This window comes from Panthera onca, chromosome F1 (assembly GCF_046562875.1).
Source record: "Panthera onca isolate mPanOnc1 chromosome F1, mPanOnc1 haplotype 2, whole genome shotgun sequence".
NCBI lineage: Eukaryota > Metazoa > Chordata > Mammalia > Carnivora > Felidae > Panthera > Panthera onca.
This window is the reverse complement of record NC_138355.1, coordinates 70,985,002-71,008,144: the sequence shown is the minus strand read 5'-3', so window position 1 is coordinate 71,008,144 and position 23,143 is coordinate 70,985,002. Positions and strand designations below refer to the sequence as shown.

The window sequence follows — 23,143 nt, the reverse complement described above, 5'->3', positions numbered from 1 at the left end:
CCCACAGTGACAGGCACCGCGTGTCCCACGTGAAAGGGGGGAAGGCTGGCGCAAGTGACACAGGACGGCGGCGGGACCCGGGGAGCGAGGCCGGTGTCGACAGCGCTCAGAGGAGGGTACAGGGAAACCTCTGGGCGGCCGGCTCCCGCGCTGGACGCGCCACCAGCAGCAGGGGCCGCACGTGACAGTCTCAGCCTTCGTCTCCCCTGCGCTCGCGCCTCCTGAGCCCGCTGTGAACTGAGAAGCCCCCACGGCAGCCCTGGGTGACGACACTGACCCTGAGGGCCACCGCCAGCCCAGGCCTCGGGGACAGGGGCCCCGTTTGCCAGCACTCTGGAGGGTGGCCCGGCCTCTGTGCGTCCCCACGCCTGCGGGTGGCAGGCCGCGGGCAGAGCAAACGCCTGCTGCAGGGGAAGCTGGGGCTCCAGGCTGCTCGGGAACCGTGTGTTTTTAGGCAGCGGCTGAGTCTGGGAGCAATAAGGGAAAGAACAAAATTGCAAAACCCCAAGGTTCTTGTAAAGGCACCAGCCCAGCCCGCTCCACGTCTAAAAAGACCCAACAGAGCGAGCCCCGCGAGGCCCCGGCTGCCTGGGGGTCATGTCCCGCCAGCGAGGACCCTGCTCTCCCCCACCCGGTGGCCACCATCTTTGTTCCCCAGGAGGGAGACGGGTCCACGCTTCCCCTAGTGGCGCCGATGCCAGCTGGGGGCCAGAGGCGGGCCCGTCACCTCCACCCATCTCCCCCACCCCGTGGGCTCAGCACTGAGTGAGGCTCCCCAGCTCACGGACGACACTCCACTGACGCAGCTGCGGGACGAGCTCCCTGGCCTCCTGGCCCCGGAGCCCCTTCTGAGAGACGAGGGCCACCGCTGTACAAGCAGGTGCCGACCCCCCACTCCTGCTCTCCGGCCTCCCTCCAGCCCACCTCTCACCGCTGCCGCGCAGGACCTGCACCCCGTCCCTGTGCCACGGCTGCCCGAGCACGTCCCTTCCCCACGGCACCCTCGCCCCCGCCGAGCCCCAGCCCTCGAGGCCCGTCCCAAACGGCAGCCGGGGGTCGCGCGGTGCCCACCGCTCCCTCACTCTGTAGGTGCCCCAGCAGCGGGCAGCCAAGGCAGCGGTGGGACTGGAGTGCCGACCTCCCCATTCGATCATAAGCCCGTTCGGGGCAGGGACCGGGCCGTCCCTGCGGCGCCTGGCTCGGAGTGGACCTTCAGTAGCCCCGCGTCGAGTGCCATCGTCAGCTTCTGCCCAGGCCTCAGCAGAGGCGGAGAGCGGTGGCAATTTCTAACAGAGGCGGGAAGACAAAAACCACCCTGCCCACCGCCTCCCCCCATTTCCACACACGGTGGTGGCCATTTCTCAGTGCTCTCAAACCAGTAAGGTTTCTGGCACATTCTAGCAAGAGGCACCAGAGAGGGCTGGGAGGAACCTTGGGAGCATTTAGTCCCTGGCCTGGCTGGGCAGAGGCGGGGGCTGAGGGCGGAACAGTGCTGGCTGGGCGGAGCGGCCTTGCGGCGCTGACCCAGGGGCCGGGGCCGCTCTGCACCGGGCGGACGGCTCCACCGTGGCTGGCCACTGATCCCTGGTGTGTGGCCGTGGCCAGCGGAACCATGGGTCAGCAGTCGCGGCCGAGCCCAGCTGCCGTGACACAGCCCGTTGGGGCAACACCGTGATGACCCAGTCTGCTGGTGGCCAAGTTCACGGACGGTGGTCGCACAGAGAAGGCGTCCGCCCGGTGGCTCGCAGCTCCGCGCCGCACTGAGCACGGCCCTGTCGACACCGGCCACGTGAACGCAGAGCCGGGCTTGTTGGGGGAGGGGCATAAAACCACAGCCCACGGGAGGCCACGAAATGCTCAGAATAAGAAAGATCTGCAAATACTTGAATTCCTTTTTCTCCGTTCCTTCTGTCTTTAACCCAACGAGAGGATTCTCTCCCCAGATTCCATTCCTGGCTCCACATTTGTATCAATGGTTTGGATGAAGCTGCCACAGTCAGGCCCACGGAATGTGGGAGGACAAGAAGGAGGCCACCAGACGCACAGACGAGACCCGGACAGGCCAGAGGCACAGGCCGAGAAAGGCCGGGGACGGAGGAGGCCTCCGCCCCAGAGAGCCAACTGTGTGGCAAGGGTAGGAGCCTGGGCCAGGGGTGGGGAGCCAGGGGCTTAGCGGCTCTGCGACAGAGCGTCTGCGAGAACATTAGATTCAGGGTGAACTAGAGGCCGGAAGCCAGGCAACGGCACTGGCTGTGGCTGCGGGAACGGAACGGGAAAGCAGGCGTGTGGCCCTCTATGCTGCCCAGCTCACACCCCTCGGCAGGCACAGACCAAGGGGGCCCAGAGCAGAGCAGCAGGGGCAGGGCGGACACAGCGCCCCAACCGTCGGGGATGCTCCGTGTGCAGGGCAGAGGACCCCGGAGGTCCGACCAGGGAGGCTGGGGGTGAGGCTGCCAGCCCCCTCAGTACAGCACAGCCAGAAGGAGGAGGGAATGTGGGCGGGGAGACAGGAAGCTGCCGGCCTGACCCGCCCAGGCCACTCACAGCCCAGAGTCAGCGTCTAAAGGGAAGGCCAGATGCAACCCGGGCACGCAGCTCAGGGTGGAGGCGGCTCTGAGGGCCGGGGGCCAGGCGGGGAGTGTTCAGGCGGCCGGGATTGCTGCCCTGAACGTACCGGACCCCATCTTGGGGCGGCCCTGGGGCCCGAGGGGAGGACGGCAGGGAAACCAGGGGAAGGATAGGGTTTCCAATGAGTAGGAGAAGCACCACAGAGCAGGGCAGAGGCTGGGGTCCCCCCTGGAGGGGCTGCCGCGGGGTCTGCTTGCTGTCTGTCCCACGCCGGACTCTGCTGTGGTAACACCTGCCGTCTGGGGAGTGGAGCCCCGTGGCTCAGCCCGACCTCCGGGCTGCTTTTCAGGCCCTGTGGGGCCAGGAGAGGAGGCACGGTCGAGGGGAGAGCTGCGTCCCCGAGGCAGGAAGCCTAGTGGGCCTGCGGACAGCTGGCCGGGCTGGAGCCCAGCCCAGTGTCCCCTTGCCACACGACACTGGCCGTGTGTCTCACCTCTAGGCCTCAGCCGCCTTACCTGTAAAACAGGGATGATAACAGAATCCAGTCCCGCGACTGTCGTGAGGCTTCCCTGAGGTCGTAGAGGGCACGAGCCCGGCACACAGAGATCAGCACGCGGAGGGGCCACCGCCATCGTCGGTGGGTTCACAAACCACTTTCCAAATCTAAGCTCGGGGTCGCACCCTGGGGCCTGTGACGCTGGGCCGGGGACGCAGGTTCAGGGTCTGGAGTAGGGCCTGATGGCGGAGGCGGGAGCCTGGAGAAGGTCACCTCCCGGAGGAGTGTCCACACCCACGGGCCATCGGGGGGGCATAAGGTTACACACAAGGCAACGGTCTGCCCTGGGGCCAGACGGGGACGGCCAGCTGTACAGCAACGTGAAGGAACTCACTTAGAAACAGCTAAAACGGTAAATTTTGTTATGCATGCTTTACCACGGTTTTTAAAAAGCGCTTTTAAATGGCAAAGTCACAGCTTGGCCCCGGGTCTACTGGCCACAGGCCCAGCATCCTTCCCGCAACCCCGCAGGTTTGTGCCAGTGTCGTGTTGGGAAAAAGGCGAATCGTACTGAGTTGTCTAACTCACAGGCTGACCAAGGAGAGCCCAGGTCTCCTCCGGTTATTGGGTTTTGGAGAACACGGCCAGTGGTGACTTTGCCATCGTTCCTCCTAAAAACAGGACGACGTCATTCCCGCCACGAAGGACACGACCACGCTCAGACTGCTGGTCGTCAGGCGCGGCAACGACACCGTTAACTCCAGGCTGCCGTCCAACCCCCAAGTCCTCAGGGAGGGGTCTCTTCACAATCACTGTGTTCCTACCACTTCCTGCGGCGGGGATGGCCACGTGGGCTGTGCCCGGGGGGAGGGGGGCTCTCCAAACACGCGGCAGTGGTGTTCACTGGCCTTGGGGCCCAGGCAGAGCTCAGGGGGTCTGGTGCCGCCCCCGACGGAGACCCACCACATGGGCAGAAAAGATCAGCAGCTAAAGACAGTAGCAAGCACAATACTAAAGGAGACAAACAGGGTCTGGGCAGGTCGTGGACGGCACACGTGGGCCCTCTCAGGGTCACAGAATGCGACCCGGGGCTGTGGCGAGGGGCAGTCTGTCCTCATGGAAAGAGGCCGGGACTTGGCACCGGGAGGAAGGGAGGTCGGTTACAGGCTTTAATTACCCTAAAAGCTTTCAGATGTCTGACCGGTTCATCCTCGTAAGACTTGTAAGAGTCGCCTTTAAACTAAGATGTTGGAGCCAAAGAACTGTCTTTGTGACTTTTCCCGTTTCAGATGCGAAGAGGGGACGGCCAGTCCCCAGGAGGCTACGTGGAGGGGACGGCCAGGCCCCCGTTGGGCAGAGGCCAGGCGCTCAGGGGAAGGGCAGGAGTGCCACCAGTCTGGGTCCCTGTTACCGGGCCCGCTCACGGCTCCTTCCCGCCATCCTCCCCTCGGGCCCTTCGGACACAGAATCCTGATACGATCACAGGCCCGGGAGGCCATCTGACCCCGTCTGCTCCCTCCACAGAGGACAGCACGGCGAGGACGGAGGGCCCCCTCCTGCTCTCGCCCGAGCTCACACGGAGATCAGGCCCCTCGAACCTCGTAGAGGTGACCGAGGCCAGCGACAGGGAGGCCCCCGGCTGGGGCAGCAGCGTGGGCGGCTGTCTGCAGACCCCTCGGTCCACTCAGCCCCCCGAACTGGGATGGACGGTGATGTCTTGCACCCTGGAATTTCAGCGGAAGCTTCTTGAGAAGCGTGTCTCTACCCCTCACTTCACAGGCACTTCACTGACACTGTGTGGTTTCCGAGGCGACGCAGGGCCTGGGGGGGAGGGGGGGAGTGCTACCAGGTCCTGAGCCAGCAGGGGGGCCGCCTTCCCCCTCCTCCCGAGACCGGCTTCCCTTCCATCCTGCTGCTGGTGTTCGAGGGCAGAGGGCAGCCCTAACCTCTCAGACCCCTGGAGCTGAGGAAGCTTCTGGAGGCCCCGGCAAGAGGCATTTGCATACGAGTCCAAGAGCTCCCAGGGCCGAGTCTGCGGCCCGGACTGTCCGTCCCGCCGGGCAGGTCTCAACGCGCCCAGGGCAGCGCTGTGCACACCTGTTAACAGTCGCTCCACACGCCTGTCGAGCAGCATGAGACAGCATGACATTTCCAAGCGACAGAACAGAAGGTCCACACAGGCGGCCGAGAGGCCGCACCTGGGCCCCACAGGCTCAGGGAGCACAGCAGGCGGGAAAGCCCTCTGCAGCAGAAAGGGTTAAACCCCAAATGTCACACGAGACCGCCAGGGTAGCCTGGTAACCATGGCAATCGACTGCCAGCTGCACAGGGAGGGAGGCCCAGCGGGCAGAGCGGCAGGCTCAGCCTGCACAGAGGCTCTCCTGCCCAGTGAGGGGAGACCTCGGCCCGCCTGCCCCCACCTGCTCTGCTGGGCGCTCGGCTCTGGGACACAACAGTGAGTCACGTCGTCCCCACCGCACAGCGGGGAGCCGGTGGGGCAGGAAACAGACGCTTGATTCAGGGGTCAGGGCCAGGGCCAAGCCAGCTCCCCGCCTGTGGACCGTGGTGACCGGGGAGGCTCCTGGAGGTCTTGGGATCTCTGGGGTCCCCCATCCGGTCAGCCCAAAGGGACTGCCTCGCCCAGCCAGACACCGGCCCGTAGGAAACGTCACCAGATGTCTTCGAGGACACAGGCCCAGCCCCACCGGGGTCAGGCAGCCGCCACGTGGAGGACAGACGGCCCTTCCTTCCTTCTCCGCCGCCCTGAGGTGCCCCAGGCCAGTTCTGTCCGGACGTACAAGGTCTCCGCTCCCGACAAAGATGGGGCTCGGCTAAAGCCTCATCTCCCTGTGAAACTCGCCCCCGTGGCCACACGGTTTCACACACGCCTCACATCACGGCGCTGAACCTGGTCCCAGCGCATCAAGGTCTTGGACAAGCAGCCTCCAGGGGCCGAGCGCCTGACACCCGCGGTCCTCAGGGGAGAGGAAGGGCGAGGGCCCAGAACCAGACTTGGCCTGAGGGGTCCTCCCTTCCCCAGTGGGACGACACCCCGGCTCAGCCAGCACGGGGCCCCGGAGCCTCTGGCCCGTCCGCCTCCTGCGAACCGACGCCCGTGTCGCAAATCCAGGAGGGCGCTCCGACCCACGGACCCGTCGTGCCGTGGGGGTGAGCCCGTCTACAATGTGAGCTGTCTGCTGAATGCGATTTACGTCCTGTAATTTGGAGGAATTTCCCCGTCGGCTGAGGACTTGGTGGCATTTAATAAAAACACCCACTTAACACACACCTGATAGATCACCGGCGTCCCGTTTCAGTCCACGCGCTTGGAGGCCCCCAGCTGGTCAGCGTCACACTCCCGTCGGGTCCGCACTAGACGGGAGGCCCCCAAACAAGAGCGGGAACCTCAGCCTCACTGTGCACGCGACCCGTGAGCACGCTCACGTCAGCTCCCTCCACAGCTCCGTGGCGAACTTCCCGCCCCTGCTGTGTGCCCGACGGCTTCACCCGGCTCCGCTCCTGCCCCCAGAGGGGTGTGTGCACGCCCACCCCGGCCGGGCTCTGAGCCAGGGCACTTCCCCTCCCCCTCCTGCGCGCTCCCGGACCAGAACCCGGCCCCTTTCTGGCAGCCGGAGGACAGCAGTCCCTGGAAAAGTGGACGAGGACCCTCCCTCCGCACTGTGTCTGCTCCAGCTGCTATCCTGGTGTCCCCGCATTCGCAGGCGACGTCCCAGGAGACTGGCCCGCACTCACCACCTCGCCCCCACTCTGCCCTGCGACGGATCCCGCCACGCCTCATGCAAATGACCAGTGTCCCCAGCTCCACAACAGGGTACCGGTCTCAGCCCCACCCTGCGGAAGGAGATTGACGAGGAGGGATCGGAGGGATCGATCGAGTAACTTGCTAACGGCTGCCAGACACACTAAAATGTGACAACCACCACGGTTCGAACCCGAGCTCGCTACTCTGAAGTCTGTTCTCTGGCGACCCGCCTTCCGGGACAGCACCAGGGGCGTCGGCCCAGCCGTGGCTCCGCTCAGGGCGGTCAGTGGAGAGCGCTGGGCCCCTGCGCCGGGCTCTGCACGGAGTGGACCCTGTCACGCGTGGTGAGTGCGAGAGGGGGGCCGCGCCAGGGGCCCCGACACCACACGCGGGTCTGCAGCCCGGGGAGAGGCGGCCGGCACCGCCACGGGGCCCGGTGACGCCAAACCGCACGGTCCGTACACCGTGCGAGGTCGGCGGCGTTTTCAAAGTTTTGGTAAATAAACAAAAATGCGTTGGGTTTTGTGTCTTCACTTCCTTCCAGGTCACACTGGCCTGAGGATAACAGACGCCTGAGCCTTTGAAAGCTCCACCCTCTAAACAGCCAAGGACAAAACCCGAGGAGAAACGTGGCAGGGGCCGCCTTGTGGGACACCTGCCTTTGTGGCTCAGAAGCGCAGTCGGGCTGAGTGCACGTTCCGGGAGACCCCTTCCTGTCCGCAGAGGGGCGGACTTGCCAAAAACCCACGCTGCCTATCACGGGAGAGTGTCCCTTGTCCACAGGAGACCCCTGCACCCACATGAGATCCCCCTCACCCAGAGGAGACGCCTCGTCCACAGGAGACCCCCCTCACTCACCAGAGACCCCCCTCGCCCACCGGAGGCCTTTGCCCACGGGCAAGCGTCCCTGTCACAGGCGGTACAGGTCACAGAGGTACAGAGGCTCCTGCACGGGTGGGGGTGGGCACCTGGTCACCTCTGGGAGACATCCACACCTGCGGCTCCACAACAGAAAGCCACCCCGTTTCAGAATTCTGCCTCGAGAACACAAGTCATCCAGACTGACACTAGGAATACCATTCTAGAAGGTGCCCCAGGCTTCTGCGCACCGGGGGGGAGGGGGCGCAGACACGGTCATCTGGTCCCTGCTAAAATTGAGCCAAGTCAACAGCAACCCGTGGGCAGTGGGGAGTCTGGGAGCACGTCCTTCACACAAGCCCCTGACACCACCCCAGGGAGGTGATGGGCCACACCCTGCCCTGCTCCCCCTGAGGGTGTTCCCGGCCCAAGGGGGGGCGGGGGCCCTGGACGCTGGCCAGCGTCCAGGCTCTGGGGCAGCCCGCCTCCGCCCTCAGGAAGCAGGTCCCCGGCTGTGCCCAGACCTGCACCGGACAATTACAGAATTAGAAGGCTTCGATTCCCAATTAATAGATGAGGCCCAAGACCACAGAACGGAGGGATGATCTAAATTGCTTTGGAAACCGGGTGTCTAGAATCCAGCACCCTTTCCCTCAGGACGTGCACCGCAGATAACCTGCTCGTCAGACACCATGGGTCCCTGGAAACGTAAAGATAGTGACCTTACCATCCCGAAGTCTGGGGAGAAAGACACAGAACAGAGAACGGTAGGGTCCACCGAGGTGCGTACAAGGGGCCCTGCAGGAGCCGGCCCTCCCCACGCCATCTGGGCCCACGCCATCCCACCTCCCCGTGGCAGGAGAAGGTCGGCGCAGGGAGAATTTTACTGGAAGGGTAAGCTTCCAGAGGGAGCCACGTGCCGGTGACTGCCCCCGTGACGGAGGCCAGGTAGGCTACGGGCACAGCCAGGGCAGCTGAGAGCCAGGCGGGGCTGGCGGGGGTGCGGGAGGAAGCCCAGCCGGCTGCCGGTGCCGGCGGTCAGCAGGGGGCCACCTCGTGGGCCCAGCTGGCACACGGACGGGCGAGGCCCAGCTGGAAGAGTGGGGCAGAGGGGTCCCGTGCCATGACCGCCCACCCTGGACTCCACTGTTCCCGACCCAAAGTGGGTGATGTGACTCCTATACTTCACCCGGGGAAACTGAGGCCTGGAGGCGCTGTTACTGGCCCAGGTCGTGCAGACTGAAGTGTCTGAGCCAGGACTCAATGACACTGGCTTCACTTTGTTTCTGCAAGTGCTGAGCGCCAGGCCCTAACGGCGGAGACAGTGTCCTCTACTGCCCGTAATCAGGACGAAGCAAAGCCTGGCCGCGAGCTGGGGCTGGGACAGAGGGCGCCGGGCGAGGTGGTGTCCCCGCCCCAGGCCGGCGCTGAGGCCACAGGCCCGCAGGAGGGAACCAGGGCCACGAGAGTACGGGAGGGAGGGACGCGTGGCTGAGCGTCACGATTCCCACGATTCCGCCTTTTCTCTTGGGCCCGGGTGACATCTCGCGCAGATCAGGGCGATACGCGCCAAGGGGCTCCCTCCAGATGAGGACGTGAGGGTTTGGTGGGGTTGAGGGAAGCCCCGGGCGCCACGGCTGGTTTGGGGCCCAGACGGTGACCCCCAGCCCTGTCTCGGTCCCTAACCCCCACACCCCCCGGCCGGTGCTGGCTCCTGCCTGGGGTTGACAGGACAGTGGTCTGGGTCGGGCAGTTCAGGCTCCAGGAGGGAAGCTGGTGGCAGTGTCTGAATGCCCTGAGGGCACACGCCTGTCTGAGTACCGCAGCCCCCGGAGACTAGAGTCGCAGCTCCTAGATCCGTGTCCTCTGGTCCTCAGCTGCCTGGAGCCCCGCCAGGGTGGCCGGGAGCCAAGGCTTGCCCATCCAGGCCGGCCGGGGGCCCCCAGACACTGCCAGGAAGGCAGACGGGCCCACCCTGCCCAGAATGCCCCGTAACGGGGACGAGGTTGGCACGGTGTTTCCCGGCTCCCAGAGCACATCCTGTCCTCACAGCAGCCCGAGAAAGGTTGCGGGGCCAAACAAAAACGTCCTGTAGGAAGGGGTCCCGGCCGAGACCCAGCTGGTCTCTCTGACCGCGAGCTCTGGTCTTTGTCAATGTGTTGCCTGCAGCCCAGACGCGAATCGAACTGTGTTCCTCCAGCCCAGGGACCGGGATTATCTCCAGACTCGCATACGTGGGAGAAAAAGCATCTGGAGGTTTCAGAACTACCCAGGTCTCCAGCGGGGCCGGTCAGCCTGCAGGGCCGGGCAGTGCGGGCGCCCCGGTGTCCTGGGAAGATGCCACAGACCCTCTCGCCGTCTACCCTTCCTGGCCCGCATGGGACCCCTGTCGGCCAGGCTGGAAGCTGGGCCCGGAGGCCCAGCCGACGTTTCTCTGGCACAGTCACTTCCGAGCAGCCCCTCCCCACATCTGACGGGTATTCCGTCTAGAAAATGACCCCTCCCAGCCTTCAGGGTCTGCGGCGGGTAAAGTCTACACCACTCAGAGATACAGAGTCCCGGAGGGATTCAGTGCAATTCGAGTGTGTGCGCGTGTACGTGCGTGTGCAAGGGGACGGGAGATAGGTCTGCCTCCCTGGGGAATTCGGTGGCCAAGGTTCTGAAAGGCCCAGCGAGAGAAGGAAAGCGGTTCTCAGTGCACTGGCGTTAAAGAGCCTCCCCCAAATCGTGAAGCCACATTCGCCTCTGGGACCCCCAAATAAGACGGCGTCACAGCTGCTGAAGCCCCAGTTCCCTCGCTCTGAGGGTCCAGACGGGAGGGGAAGAGCCACAGCGTGCAACACCACCAGGCGGCTGCACGGGGTGGGCTTTGGGGTGGGGACGGGCGCTGCTCGCGGAGGGGAGAGGACGGCACCTACCTGGACTTCTCGCGTGTGGTAGGCGACGATCAAGCCCAAGAGGATGATGGTAGACAGGCTGATAAGGCATTTCAGGGCCAGCGAAAACATGGAATCCTGCAGGAGAAATGGAGACAGAATTAGGGCAGCCAGGAAGGGGGCTCCGGGGACGGGGAGTGCAGGCCACGGCACACAGGGAGCCCTTTGGGCTGGGCCGCGAGCCGCTGGGGCCAAGCAGCTACCCCCAGCCCCTGTTTTCTAGGGTGAAGTCCCGTCTGCTCTCCTGGAAGGAGCCGGCAAGACATTTGCCATCCGTGGCTCAGTTTGCTGCTGTGTGGCTCAGAACTGTGCGTCCACGCTCGTAAGTCACATGAGCACAGTTCCTTTTCGTGCTGCCGTGTGGTTTGGGCATCGGTGCTGGCCAGCTTAGGCCTCTCTTCTCTCAGAACAAACCTCAGACAATCCCCGAGGTTCCTTCCGTTTCTGATGATGCAGAGTTCCCTCCGGGACGGATCAGAGCGTCCCAGCAGCTGTTCTCACCCCCAAACTAGGCTCAGAGCAGGGAGGGAGGCAGGGGGGCTGCTGGAGGGCGAAAGGGGCTGAGCGCGGAGCAGAGAGGGTCCCCGTGGAGGGTGGGGCAGACACGGGCGGGTCCCCTTTGTGCACCCCGTCTCCCAGCCCCAGGGCGCGTAGAGAGCCCCAGGGCTGGCAGCATGTGCCCTAGACACGGCCCCTCCTGGCTCTGTGGCTTCGGGCCTCTTACCCCACCTCTGCCTCAGTGGTCTCAAGCGTCTGATGGGGAAGACATTAGGACCCGCCTAGGGGCCTCTGGGAAGAGTAAAGCAGTTTGTGAACGGTCCTAGACGAGCGCTGGCTGCGGACGGCTGGGCTACTTCTGTCATTCACGTCACATCCCCTGCAAATTTGGGGCGTCCAGGCTGGGACTCACCGCCCTCCTGGGCGTTTGGGAGCCAGGAAGTAGGGAGGACTCCGGTCCCAAGGGAGGATGGGAACACAGCCCGAGCAGGTAGCGGACGAGAGCCGGGCGGCACTCACTGCCGAGAGACGCACACCATGAACAAACGCCCTGTGCTCACCGGCCACGGCGCATCACCACGCCTGATTTCCCTAAAGCACGCTACGGTTCACAAGGCGGCTTCATGCGTCCGCTCTTGGCCATCACCGCGACACCCCTGGCCTCTCTCCCGACTGTACAGACGTTACAGGTAGAGGCGCAGGGGGAGTGCCTCGTGCCAGAGTTCAGAGCCAAGGTCTCGGGCTCGAGCCCAGAGCCCTGCCCGCGGCCTTTGGGCCGTCCCCGTGACAAGAATCGGCGGAAGGGAAGGCCGGACCCACTTAAGCAGATCTAAACAACGGCTCGACGGGAACGGAGGTATTTCGAAGGCAGGGTGTGACGGACTGCCAACCCCACGGCCTAGTGGGCTCGAGGGAGGAGACCTCACCGCCCCAGAGAGCTTCAGGGGCAGACAGGGGGCTCGGGTCTGCGGGGTCAGACGGTGTCGTCCGGGACGGAAGCACTGGGGCGAGCGGAGGGCCTGTGCCAGCAGGCACCCAAAGCCACGCTCTCACCCCACCCCCGCAGGCTGACGGAGGGAACCTCTCCCGGGGCCCGTCGACCCACCGCTCGTTTACTCGATACAACTATGGGGGCCCACTTTGTGCCAGGCACAAGCTGGCGCTGGAGACTCAAGGGAGGACTCACGAAATAGTTCATGCATTCATTCGTGACGGTTTCCACCACGTCTCATTTCTTGAGCGCCCGCTGCACGAGTGACACCGCGCCAGGGCCGCAGGGTGTCCGGGGAGTGCCCTGCACGCCAGGCCTTCCCACGCGGCTTACGCACAAGCTCCAGCGGCGGACGCCGGGCGGGTCCGTGCGCCCGCTGCGGGAAGTCCCCCGCTCGGTCACTGAGCCTCCACGCTCCACGGCGTACCCAAGAGCAGCCCGCACTCACGGGCCCACACACGCGTCCACGGCTGCAGGGAGGGCACGGAGCACGCGGGGCACAGGGACAGCCCTCAGGAAGGGTCCTACCTTCGAAACCGCGACCCGGTGCCTGAGACGCCGGCCAAGCCCACGGGCCGGGCCTCCGGAGGGCTGAAGGGAGCGGGCACTGAACTCAGACTGCGTTAGAAGACAAACCAGCCTACAGGGGCCGGCGGGGACAGCGCGCAGCGCTCTCGACTCAGAAATGACCCTCGCTTCTCCCTCCAAGGGGTCTGAGGGCATCTGGGGAACATCGGGCCTTGGCTGGGAAGGGTTTGCGGTCAGCAGCACATTTCACCCTCTAATTTATTTCTTTTGGCAGAAATCACTAAAATCAGAATCCAAGTCTATTTGCGTCTAGCGGAAGAGGTGGAGGGAGGGGTCTCCTCCTTCGAGCCTCTTCCTTTCGCTCTCAAACTCAGAACCTTCACATAAGAGGCGACTCCCCCCCCGCCCCCGCCCCTTGGGTTCACCCAGCCCCGGAGCAGCGGGACCCTCGCGACTCTGCAGATTTCCTCGCATTCTCTATCACGCGTCCACAAAAAGGAAACCGTCGACATGTTTACCAGCCGGAAAATACATCAGAATGGCTGGACTAGATATGTTTCCTACTTGTCAAATGTTGAATTGTCATCTTTTCTTGGCTGCCTGAACTCCATCCAGCGAGGCCTGAGATTAATACGGTTCTTCCGGCGACGGCAGCCAGCGAGGTGGCGGCCGGACGGCACGTGGGGGTACTCGCCTCCCTGCTGAGGGGCCACAGGGACTGACAGGCCACGGGGGGGTGGGGGGCCCATCAGCTGGGCGACTCTGCAACTCAGAGCTGTTCAACGACACAGTAGTGACCCTTCATACACAGAATTCTTAGGGACTAAATCCCAACAGATGAGCCATTTTTAAGCCATTTATTCCTAAATGCCCAACACTATCAGAGTGGTTAAATACATTTGGGAATAGCCAGTGATAGACCACTAGGCAGCCACCGAAAACCACTTCTGCAGAGAACGTTTGAAGAGGAAAAGCTCATGGTACAACATCAAGTGAAAAACTCAGACCACAAAGCTGCATATACGGTATTTCCAATTATTTTTAAATGTTTTACTTTTTTAATGTGAAAAAGACCGCAAATGCAGGACCACGCTATATAAAGCATCAGAGTACACAACCACGGCATGAGGCTCACAAGCTCGGGGAGAGCCTGAGAACCAGGGACACTGTGTCCATGCTGTGTGACCTCCGACCTCTGACCACAACAGGTGCTTAATAAGTGCTTCTTGAAATTACTAAACAGAACTTTTACTTTTCCCTGACACTTACTGAGTACCGACTGCGTGCCAGGTCCCAGACTAAGCTTCTACACAAATTACCTCACATCCTCACCCTACAGACAACTCCACAATGTCTCCATTTACTGATTAAAAAAAAACACAAAAAACAAAAAACAGAGAATAAGAGAGACTTTTCCAAGGTCACACAACTAACCCAGATTTTATCTACACACCAGATTATTCTTTCTTTCTTTTTTAATAATTTTTTTAAATGTTTTTATTTATTTTTGAGACAGAGAGACACAAAGCATGAGCAGGGGAGGGGCCGAGAGAGAGGGAGACACAGCATCCAAAGTAGGCTCCAGGCTCTGAGCTGTCAGCACGGAGCCCGACGCGGGGCTCGAACTCACAAACCGTGAGATCATGACCTGAGCCGAAGTCGGACGCTTAACCGACTGAGCCACCCAGGCACCCCTATTCTTTCTTTTTTAATGTTTATTTATTTATTCTTGACAGAGAGAGACAGAGACAGAGAGAGACAGAGACACAGAGACACAGAGACAGAGCAGGGGAGGGGCAGAGAGAGAGGGAGACACAGAATCCGAAACAGGCTCCAGGCTCCGAGCCGTCAGCACGGAGCCCGACGCGGGGCTCGAACCCAGGAACCATGAGGTCATGACCTGAGCCCCCCAGGATTCCAGATGTTTCTATTCTTTGCCCCACCACGTGAGTTAGCTCCAGCCATCCTTGCACAGGCCAGCCACCGCCATCAGGGGCCACAGAGGGACTCGTGGCAGAGTGGGAACGTGTGCCAAATGCCCGCAAGCCACCCCCAACCACCAGCCAGCCCTTCCCAGACCTGCGACCCCTCGTTACGACACCCGCCTGTGCTACAGCGGTACCCTCGGCAGTATCATCAACCCGCTTTTGTGGCGGAGGAAACTGAGGCTCGGAGAAGTCAGCTCACCGGGTGAGCAGGCTTCAAGAAGCCAGGATTCCTCCAGACTCCGAGTCCTGCCGGGCCCGGTACCCTGTCTGCCCCGCAGTCGGGCCCTGCTGGCCTCCAGTCTCTGCCGTGAGGACCCTCGGGGCTGCCCAACCGCCTGCCCCAAGGCTGGGTGGAGCGTGGGGGCCTGTGTTCCCCGGCTTCCGAGCCGCCTCGTCGCCTGCCAGAATCGTCACGATTACAGCACATCTTCCCAGAGACGCTGAAGTTCTAAATGTCCTTGATCATTTAGGACACTTGAAAATGACAGAAAAACAGAGTCCCGGGGCACAAATATCAGCCTAACCAGGACAAGGGTGTGCGGGCACCTCCCCAAGCAAGCTGACGGCCCCAAAGTGTGTGTGTGTGTGTGTGTGTGTGTGTGTGCGCGCGCGCATGGGTGTGCGCGTGCGGCCGTGCGTGCGCGGAGTGTGCGAGCGCGTGTGCCAGCGTGTGCGCCCTCATACGTATGTGGTCCGCTGATGGCTTGTGTCGCCGGCTGGAGCCCCCATGTTGTGATTCACTTTGGGCCTGACGGCCTTCGGCCGAGCACGCGGGTCACGGGGCACCCCCAGCACGTCTGCCCTCGTCCCTTTTCCCACCTCTGTACCTGACCCGACGGTGAGCAGCGGTCAGCAGTAACGTCGCCCGCGCCGTCTTCTCGACAGAACAAGGCCGCGGACAGAGAAGGTCCTCACGAGCCTCCGAAAGTTCGAAAGACCAGAATTCAAGTCCCGGCTCTGCCGTCCCCCGGCCGTGGGACACTGGACCTGTCGCGTAAGCTCTCTGGCCTCCTCCTCTGCAGGCCGGGTCTCACCTGCACCCGCACGCATGGGGCGAAGCGAGGGGAGCCACGGGGACAGACTCCTTCTTCGCCAACGGAAGCCGGACGCGCCCCCGGCACCGGCAGCTCAGAAAGGGCCGAACATGCGTGCCCTCCGGTCACACTGGGCACGCGTGCTGAGCACCTGGCCGCGGCCGGGCCCCGTGCAGGGTACTCAGCCCGCCGCCCCCGCCTGCTGAGCCTGGATCCCACCCGGCCGAGGAAGGGGCAGGTGAGCCGGGCCTGGAGACGCTGGGCTGGGACGGTCAGAAACGGGCAGAAGCCGGGGGGGGCGGGACAAACACCTACAGGCGGCCCCTCTAGCGACCGGGGCGTGACCCTGAGCTCACGCCCTGAACGTGGGGCGTGACCAGGGGACGTGAGCGTGAGCCGACGTCCTGAACGTGGGGCGTGACCAGGGGACGTGACCCTGAGCCCACGCCCTGAACGAGGGGCGTGACCAGGGGCGTGACCCTGAGCCGATGTCCTGAACGTGGGGCGAGGAGTGCCCACGGCACCTTCTCCCCGGAGATGCGACTCGCCGAGGACACAGGCCCCGGGCCGGCCCTGCGCCGGGAGTCCTGGGGTGGCTGAGGCGTGTCTGACCAGACCCCGGGGCCGGATGGGGGGCTCAGCCCCTGAGGCCTCCCTCGCTTCCCTGTTCCGGGTCCCCCACCGCGGCTCGGGTGCGTGAGACATATTCCCCGGGAGCACAGAGCCGAGGCCACACAGGTCACCCTCCTCTCGGACCCAGATGCCGCAGGGACGCTGTGGGCCAGCTGACGGGGGCCGGGCGGGAAGACGGCTCCTCGCCCGTCCTCAATCTTGGGGTGTTGCTCGGTTCACGACCCAGATGCCATGCGGGGTGATCCCTGCACCGAGCAGTCCCCCAGCCCGCCTGGGCCCCAGAACCGCCCGTGTCGCCAGGTCAGCCGCACCTCCGCTGGGAAGCCCAGTTTGCCCACCGATGTGCGCTGGCTCGACCGTCAAGGTGGATGCCCCAGCCTGGGGGGGGGGGGGGGGGGGGGGGGGGAGGCGGAGTTTCCGATCGGTCCACCTCCGCGCGTGGAGGGTGTGGTCGGGCACGCGGCAGGCCAACTAGTGTCAGCCGAACGTGGCGTATTCGAAGGAAAGGGGCACGTGGCGAGGTGCGTCAGGCAGGAGACACTTGCACCCTGACTTTCCGGACACAGGAAGCAGGGCGCAGGGGAGGGCGGCGGCTGACGCTGACTGTGCGCTGCACGCCAGGTGCTGGGGCGACTCCGAGCGACCCCCTGGAGCCCGGGACGCTTGCCCAGCAGCCCTGACTGAGGAGGAGGAGGCTGGATTCCAGCGTGGGAAGCAGGAACCAAAGGTCTGTGCTGGCTCCCCCCCGGGGAGCGCTGGGACTGGAGGACGGCAGGGATGAGAAGGCGCCTTCCAGGCCTTCCCGCGGGGGTTAGCCCCGTGTCACCTGCCCTGATGGGGCCCCAGCCACGTCACCGCTGAGCCTCGGTCACCTTCTGGAACAACAGACCCCAGCGGCCTCAGGTCAGGCGGGGTTCTGCACCAGCCCAGCAAGCGCAGCCGGGCCCCACCTGGTGTGGGGCGGGCAGGCGGGGACGTGGCCAGTGAGGGAAGCCAGCCGTCCTCGAATAAAACCCACCGAGTCAAGTTGGCCTGGAGCGTTTCTCCGTGGCCTCAGCCTTGTCATTCCCAGAAGGGGATGGAACCTGGCGTGTAAGGGACACCACGCGGTTGACAACAAGGACACTCGGGGCTGAGCGGAGGGGGCCGTGTGATGCTCAGCGAAGCCGGCGTGACGGCCAAGACACCAATTAGGAGGAAATGACCCACCCCGGGCCCTGGCTCTCCCGCTGCCTGACGCCCCAAGGAAGGGAAAAAGGTCACTTGGGAGACTATGGCACCAAAATATCAAGTCAGACGGGTCACCCCCCAAGGCCACAAACATAATTCCAATTAAGGAGATACTTTCCTTTACAAGGTCTGAGCACAGGGGAACTGGCATATCATGAATTCTCTCCCGCCCGCTTGTCTGGAATTTATTTCCCTGCCCCACTTACAACATTGGCAAAGATTCCGTGCAATTCAATCAAATTTTAGATTACGTGCTTGCCACATGGCCGGTGGAAACGCGCACGACGGGGTCTTTCCAACCGCTCCGAGGACGGCCCGACTCATCCAGACACACAGTCGGCACCTCACCGATGTTTGCTGGGGGGCTGGGTGTGGAGGGGCCCAGACGGCTCAGACTGGAGCCCTCCAGCAAGGCAGAGTGAAACCCGGGGCTTCTGTCCCCCACCCCCCATCAGGCAGTAGGGGGTGGGGGAAAGCTCACCCGCCAGGCACCACAGTCCCTACCCATCTAGGCCCGAGGGGCCCATGGACTCACTCCAGAACAATTAAATCAGAGTGTCTGCTGGTGAGGCCTGGACACTGACATGTTAAATTTTGAATATTTTGGTGATTCTGATGTGCAGCCAGGGATGAGAGCTGCTGCGCCAGGTGCACAAGAACATTCCGGAAAGCCGGGGCCACCATCACAGCCTGCAGGAGACACTGCCAAGTGGGCACCTGCACACATAAGTAGTGGAGGCCCAGAACCTAAGAGTGAAAAGGAAACTTAAAAGCCATCTAGTTAAATAGCCCAGGCCTCTCTGTAAGAGTCCCAGCACGTGGTCATTCAGTCGGCTTGACTACCTCCAGGGACAGGGAACTCACTCCCTATCAGGCCGCCCATCTCTACTTTGGAAGGCTCCGATTGTTTCAGAGACCTGGATTCGGCCTTCTGGAGTGCTGTCCTTGGGTGAAGCCTTGCTCTGACTGTGGCGTCGCAGACGCCCGTGCCAAAAGTCCTCACCCTCAACACCCTCCCCTAGACACACACTTGTAACACAGAATGCCGCGCCTGGAGGCATCCTGGGAGATCAGCTAGTCGCCACACTTCGCTCTGTGTGAGGACACAGAGGCCCAAGAGGCCGGCTCAGCCCCCATCAAACACCAGCCTGTGTTGAGCTCAGAACCTGGGTGCTGGGGCCTCCCGGGCCACCCCATCCTGGACACCACCTCCCGCTTTCTCACCCGGCGGCTCTGCCTCCTTCTCCCATAAACACTGCCCCTCGTTACCCTTCCTTCCCCGCTGCCCGTGAGGAGGCGAGCGCTCCGGGCCGTGACAGCCTCCTCCCGCGTTGACAGGTGCTCATCCGCCACCAGGGGCGTCTTGGGAAGGCCTGTCGGGAGGGGCACATGTGCCCGGTTGGTCCCGGCAGCCCCGGGCCCTGAGTTACAGACAGCCACCTGACCCTTCCGCGCCGGCGTGCGGCAGAGCCCCACTCTGTCTCCCGTCCCTGTCACCGCGAGGGCTTCCCCTGCAGACGGCCACGGCGCCCCCACCAAGGCCGTGGTCCCCGTGTTTCTTCTGGCCAGCAGGAGCCCCTCTCTTCTTACGTGTTCCAGAATGTGTGAAACAAATAACTGTGCATTCTGTGTGGCTGGCTTTGAAGTCGTTTTATTTGCTCTTATTAAAACCTGTCTGGCCCCAAACCAATAAAACAGCAAGCAAGCACCTTGCCCTGCAGGAAGCTGCGTGCGTGCTGGGCTCCCAGCTCGAACCGAGCGTGCCCGGGCCGGGCCTGTCGCCTCCCGTCCACCCAGGTAGCGGGCCAGATTCGCGGCCCCTCCACAGCGGCTCTGGCAGCCAGTTGCAGTGAACCAGTCAGTTCACCTCCGCTGGACGGGCCGCGTCTCCCGGCAGGCACGGGAGCGGGCTTTGGTTTCAAAAATGCCAAGTGAGGCCTACGGACCCGCCTGTGCCCCTCACCTCAGCCTCACCTCCCTGCCATCTCGTCCCTCCTCTGCCCTGCGATCTTGCCTCTGCCTACACCAGAGGCCCCCATCCCCTTCCAGTCCCATCCGGGAACCCCACTGCCAGCCTGATGCCCGGAGGCGAACCATCTCCGCCCCCACACGGGGCAGAACCATCCCGAGCCTAGCAATGTCTGGGCCGAATGAAAATTTTAAGACGCCCAGGAATCCCATATGGTGAGAAAAACAACCGCCCGCAGGCTCCGCGGGCTGCCTGAAGGCCGTTCTGGAGCCTCCCAGCTAAGGAAGAGCCTGTCCGTGCGCCCCCTGAGCACCCAGGCAGCCGGGAGCAGGACGCTGAGGGCACCTCCACGGCCATGTCCCCCGCGGGGCACGAAGGCAGCAGGTCCTCGGCCAGATGCTGGGACTCAGCTGGAGGGGCCTTCTAGGCGAGCTGCCCCCCACCCCACTCCAGGCCAGGAAAGTGAGGCCCAGAGAGGGACTCTGTCCCGCCCAAGGCCACACAGCCGTAGCAGAAAGCGCTAACCTGGCCCTAAGTCTCCAGAAGCTGGGCCAGTGTTTGCCCCACCCGCCTGTCGGGCAGGACCCTGTGTGACTCACTGCCATCCGTCCGCGGGGACCGACCCCGTCTGGGGAGCAGGTGTTCCTGCCGAGGCTGTTCCGGGGCGAATCAGAGAAATAACTTCTGGAAAATAAGTAAAGTTCTGCACCATACGGTGGCCGAGGGGACTAAAACAAGCTCTAGTCCCCAACATAGAGACCCCTCTTCTGGGTTCTTCTTCCTGCGCGCGGGACGCCGCACGGACGTGGAGGGATGGCCGTGCAGGGACCGGCTGGGCCGCGTGGGTCCCAGCGATTGCGTGTGCAGGCCGGCGCGGACGGAGGCGGCACCCACCGACTTGCCCGCGTCCTCCTGCCCCCTCTCTCTGGCACCAACGTGGTCGGAGGGACCCTCAGCCCAGAGCCTCCCGCCCGTGTGTGCAGAGCCGGGGTCCCGCCGCCCGGACGGCCTGCCACACCTCGGGGAGCCGGGGGTCTCCGCCCCTCTAGGTAGTTATCGCATCCGCTTCCTTCCTGCAGGGACTTGCAGCCCGGACCTCAGGCAGGCGCTCACCCGCCCCAGCGGGTTCGCATCAGAGCTGCTGCGGGGGGACCCCGCGGTCCCCGCAGGGCGCTCTTCCAGGGACTGACCCCAGATTCAAACTCTACAAGGATGTACGCGTCAGGCCTGAGGCTACCGTTGTCACACAGGCGTCACTCGAGCCTCAGCACAACTGTGGTCCCCACTTGACAAATGAGGACACAGGAGGCTCGGGGTGATTGCAGTTTGCTGAGATCACGAGGTAAGCGGAGAGCCTTCTGATTCCGTGCTGCCCGTGGCCGTGGCCCCTTGGCCGCCACTCACCTGAAGCCACGGCTGCCGGCTCATTGTCTCTGCAGGCACGGAGCCCCCGACTCCAGCCAGCGGACGCCTCCGCGTGGGGCCGGCCCCCGGGAAGCCAGGCCACGCCGTCCGTACGGTTCCGTCACTGTCCTTAACACCCACCAGGCAGAGGAAGAGTCCTCTCTTCCTTCCAGACTTCCCGTGAGAAGACCAGAGAGTGCACGTGGAAACACTCTGCTCCCGGGCCCCGGCGTTTACGGTCTGCGCGAGGGGTGAGCGTGCACCCCGGGGCTGGGGGCCGGTGTGCGCCCGTCACCCGCCGCCATCAACAGGAACAGTAACAATTAACGTGATACCAAAGTTTCCCTGTGTAGACAGTGAATCGTGCGATCCACCGCCACAGGGTCTGAGAGACGTGGGGGCCAGCCCTGCCCCTCCGGCCCACGCCTCCCAGCCTCCACACCCACCACACAGAGGGGGGGGCTGGGATTCGCAGACCTCGGCCAGGGCCCCTGCTCAGGCTCCGCACAGGCCTCGTGTCTGGATCACGGCATCATCAGCGGACACAGTTTTCAGCGAGGCAGTGTCACGGCACCTGCGTTAACCTCGATTACCCGGCCTCCCTTTTGGGTGACCCCATCTGTTACGGACAATCTCACGCCTGCCTGAGCCCTCGGTGACTTGAATTTCTCAGCACCCAGGAGGCTGTAACTCTGGAGAGGACCGAGTATCAGAACGCATCTGCTACCGAGTACTTGCATCCTGGGTATCTGCTTAGGTTTCTCCTGCTTACAAAGCATTTTTTGGCCAGGTTTCCTATTTGATTTCGGGGAGGCAGGGAGAGCCACTCCCATCTCAGAGATGGGAAAACTGAGGCTTGGGATATTTGCACAATTCCCCAAGGTCACACAGGCGGGGGCCCCAAATCTCCCAACGTTGTTTTCTGTACAAGCCCGTGAGTATGACCTGCGTGGGACCCTTGGGAACGTGACCCCCGGGCTTCAGCGGGCGGGCAGCCGGCCACCAGGCAGGCAGAACAGCGTGTGCGGGCGCTTGGAGGCAGGTCTGCCCGGGAGCAGTCACGTCTGCCGCGCAGACTCATCCTGTACCTTGAGCATCTCTCACTGACAGAAAGAAAAAGCAAAACCAGAAACTCGGAGAAGAATATGTCCACACCAGAAAAACAGGCAAACGTAGAGGCCAGACCCCTGCCTCCGGTGTTGGGCTGGGAGAGCGAGGAGACGGCAGGCCTCCCACAGCCCCTTCGAGGTGTCGCTCACATGGGGACGGGGACACGGTGCCATCCGCTCGAGGACCCCCTGCCCCGTGTCTACCGCGCCCTGCACCGGGCCCAGGATGTTAGTCCCGAGCTGATCGCCAAGATCCCCCTCCAGGGGCCTCATTTTACAGATGGGAAACTGAGGCACCAAGCAGGAAGTGAGCGGTCTATGGCCGACTTGCCAGGGCGGGGCTGAGCCACCACGTGGGCCTGTCCTTCTGTGGGTTCTGGGTGGCCACGGCTATGAGCCACAGCGGGGTCTGGGGTGCTGAGTGGGGCAGTCTTGGAGCGCTTGCCGCCTCCTCCCTGCCACGTGCCCCTCCCCCGCCCCGCCTTGCTCTCCGTACCCACGTGGCCTCCCCCCTGCGCTGTGTCCATTTCCCTGTGTCCCAAGAACAGAGGTGACGATCGTCAGCTCAGGGTTCCTGGTCTGAACAAGCTCCCCAGGCTCCACAGCCCCGGGGCTCCCGTGGGTGGTCACCCCAGACCCTAGACTCTTCTGTGCAGGGTCTGCATCCCATTTGTCTCTCTGTCCCATTACCTCACACAGGGCCTGGCACGTAGGAGTAGGTACTCAAGTACTTGGTGAGTGAATGAATGAATGAATGAATGAGTGAATGAATGAATGAAATATCATGCCAAATTCCCAAGGAGGCAGAATCAAGCTGAACTACCCCATCACAGGTCTGAGCATCCAGGTGGTAAAGTGCACTTATGGTGGGGCTGGGGTGGGGTGGGAACAGGGTGGAGTGGGGGGTCCTGGGGCAGAGGGGTGGGGTGGGGGTCCAGGGACAGGGGGTAGGGGGTCCTGGGGCAGAGGGGTGGGGTGGGAGCCCAGGGATAGGGGGGTGGGGGGGTCCTGGGTCAGCGGGTGGGGTGGGGGTCCAGGGACAGGGGGTAGGGGGTCCTGGGGCAGAGGGGTGGGGTGGGAGCCCAGGGATAGGGGGGTGGGGGGGTCCTGGGTCAGCGGGTGGGGTGGGGGTCCAGGG

General features: G+C 63.4%; 1 protein-coding gene across 2 annotated transcripts in view; it reads right to left on the bottom strand.

The window, feature by feature from the left end:
* KCNN3 (potassium calcium-activated channel subfamily N member 3) overlaps window positions 1–23,143 on the bottom strand; it is a 117,013-nt gene that overhangs the window by 67,668 nt on the left and 26,202 nt on the right. For both annotated transcript variants that reach the window (XM_060644760.3, XM_060644761.3), the window contains one exon: window positions 10,604–10,699. In XM_060644760.3, coding sequence (XP_060500743.2) covers window positions 10,604–10,699 — 96 coding nt within the window. The remainder of the gene's footprint in view (window positions 1–10,603; window positions 10,700–23,143) is intronic.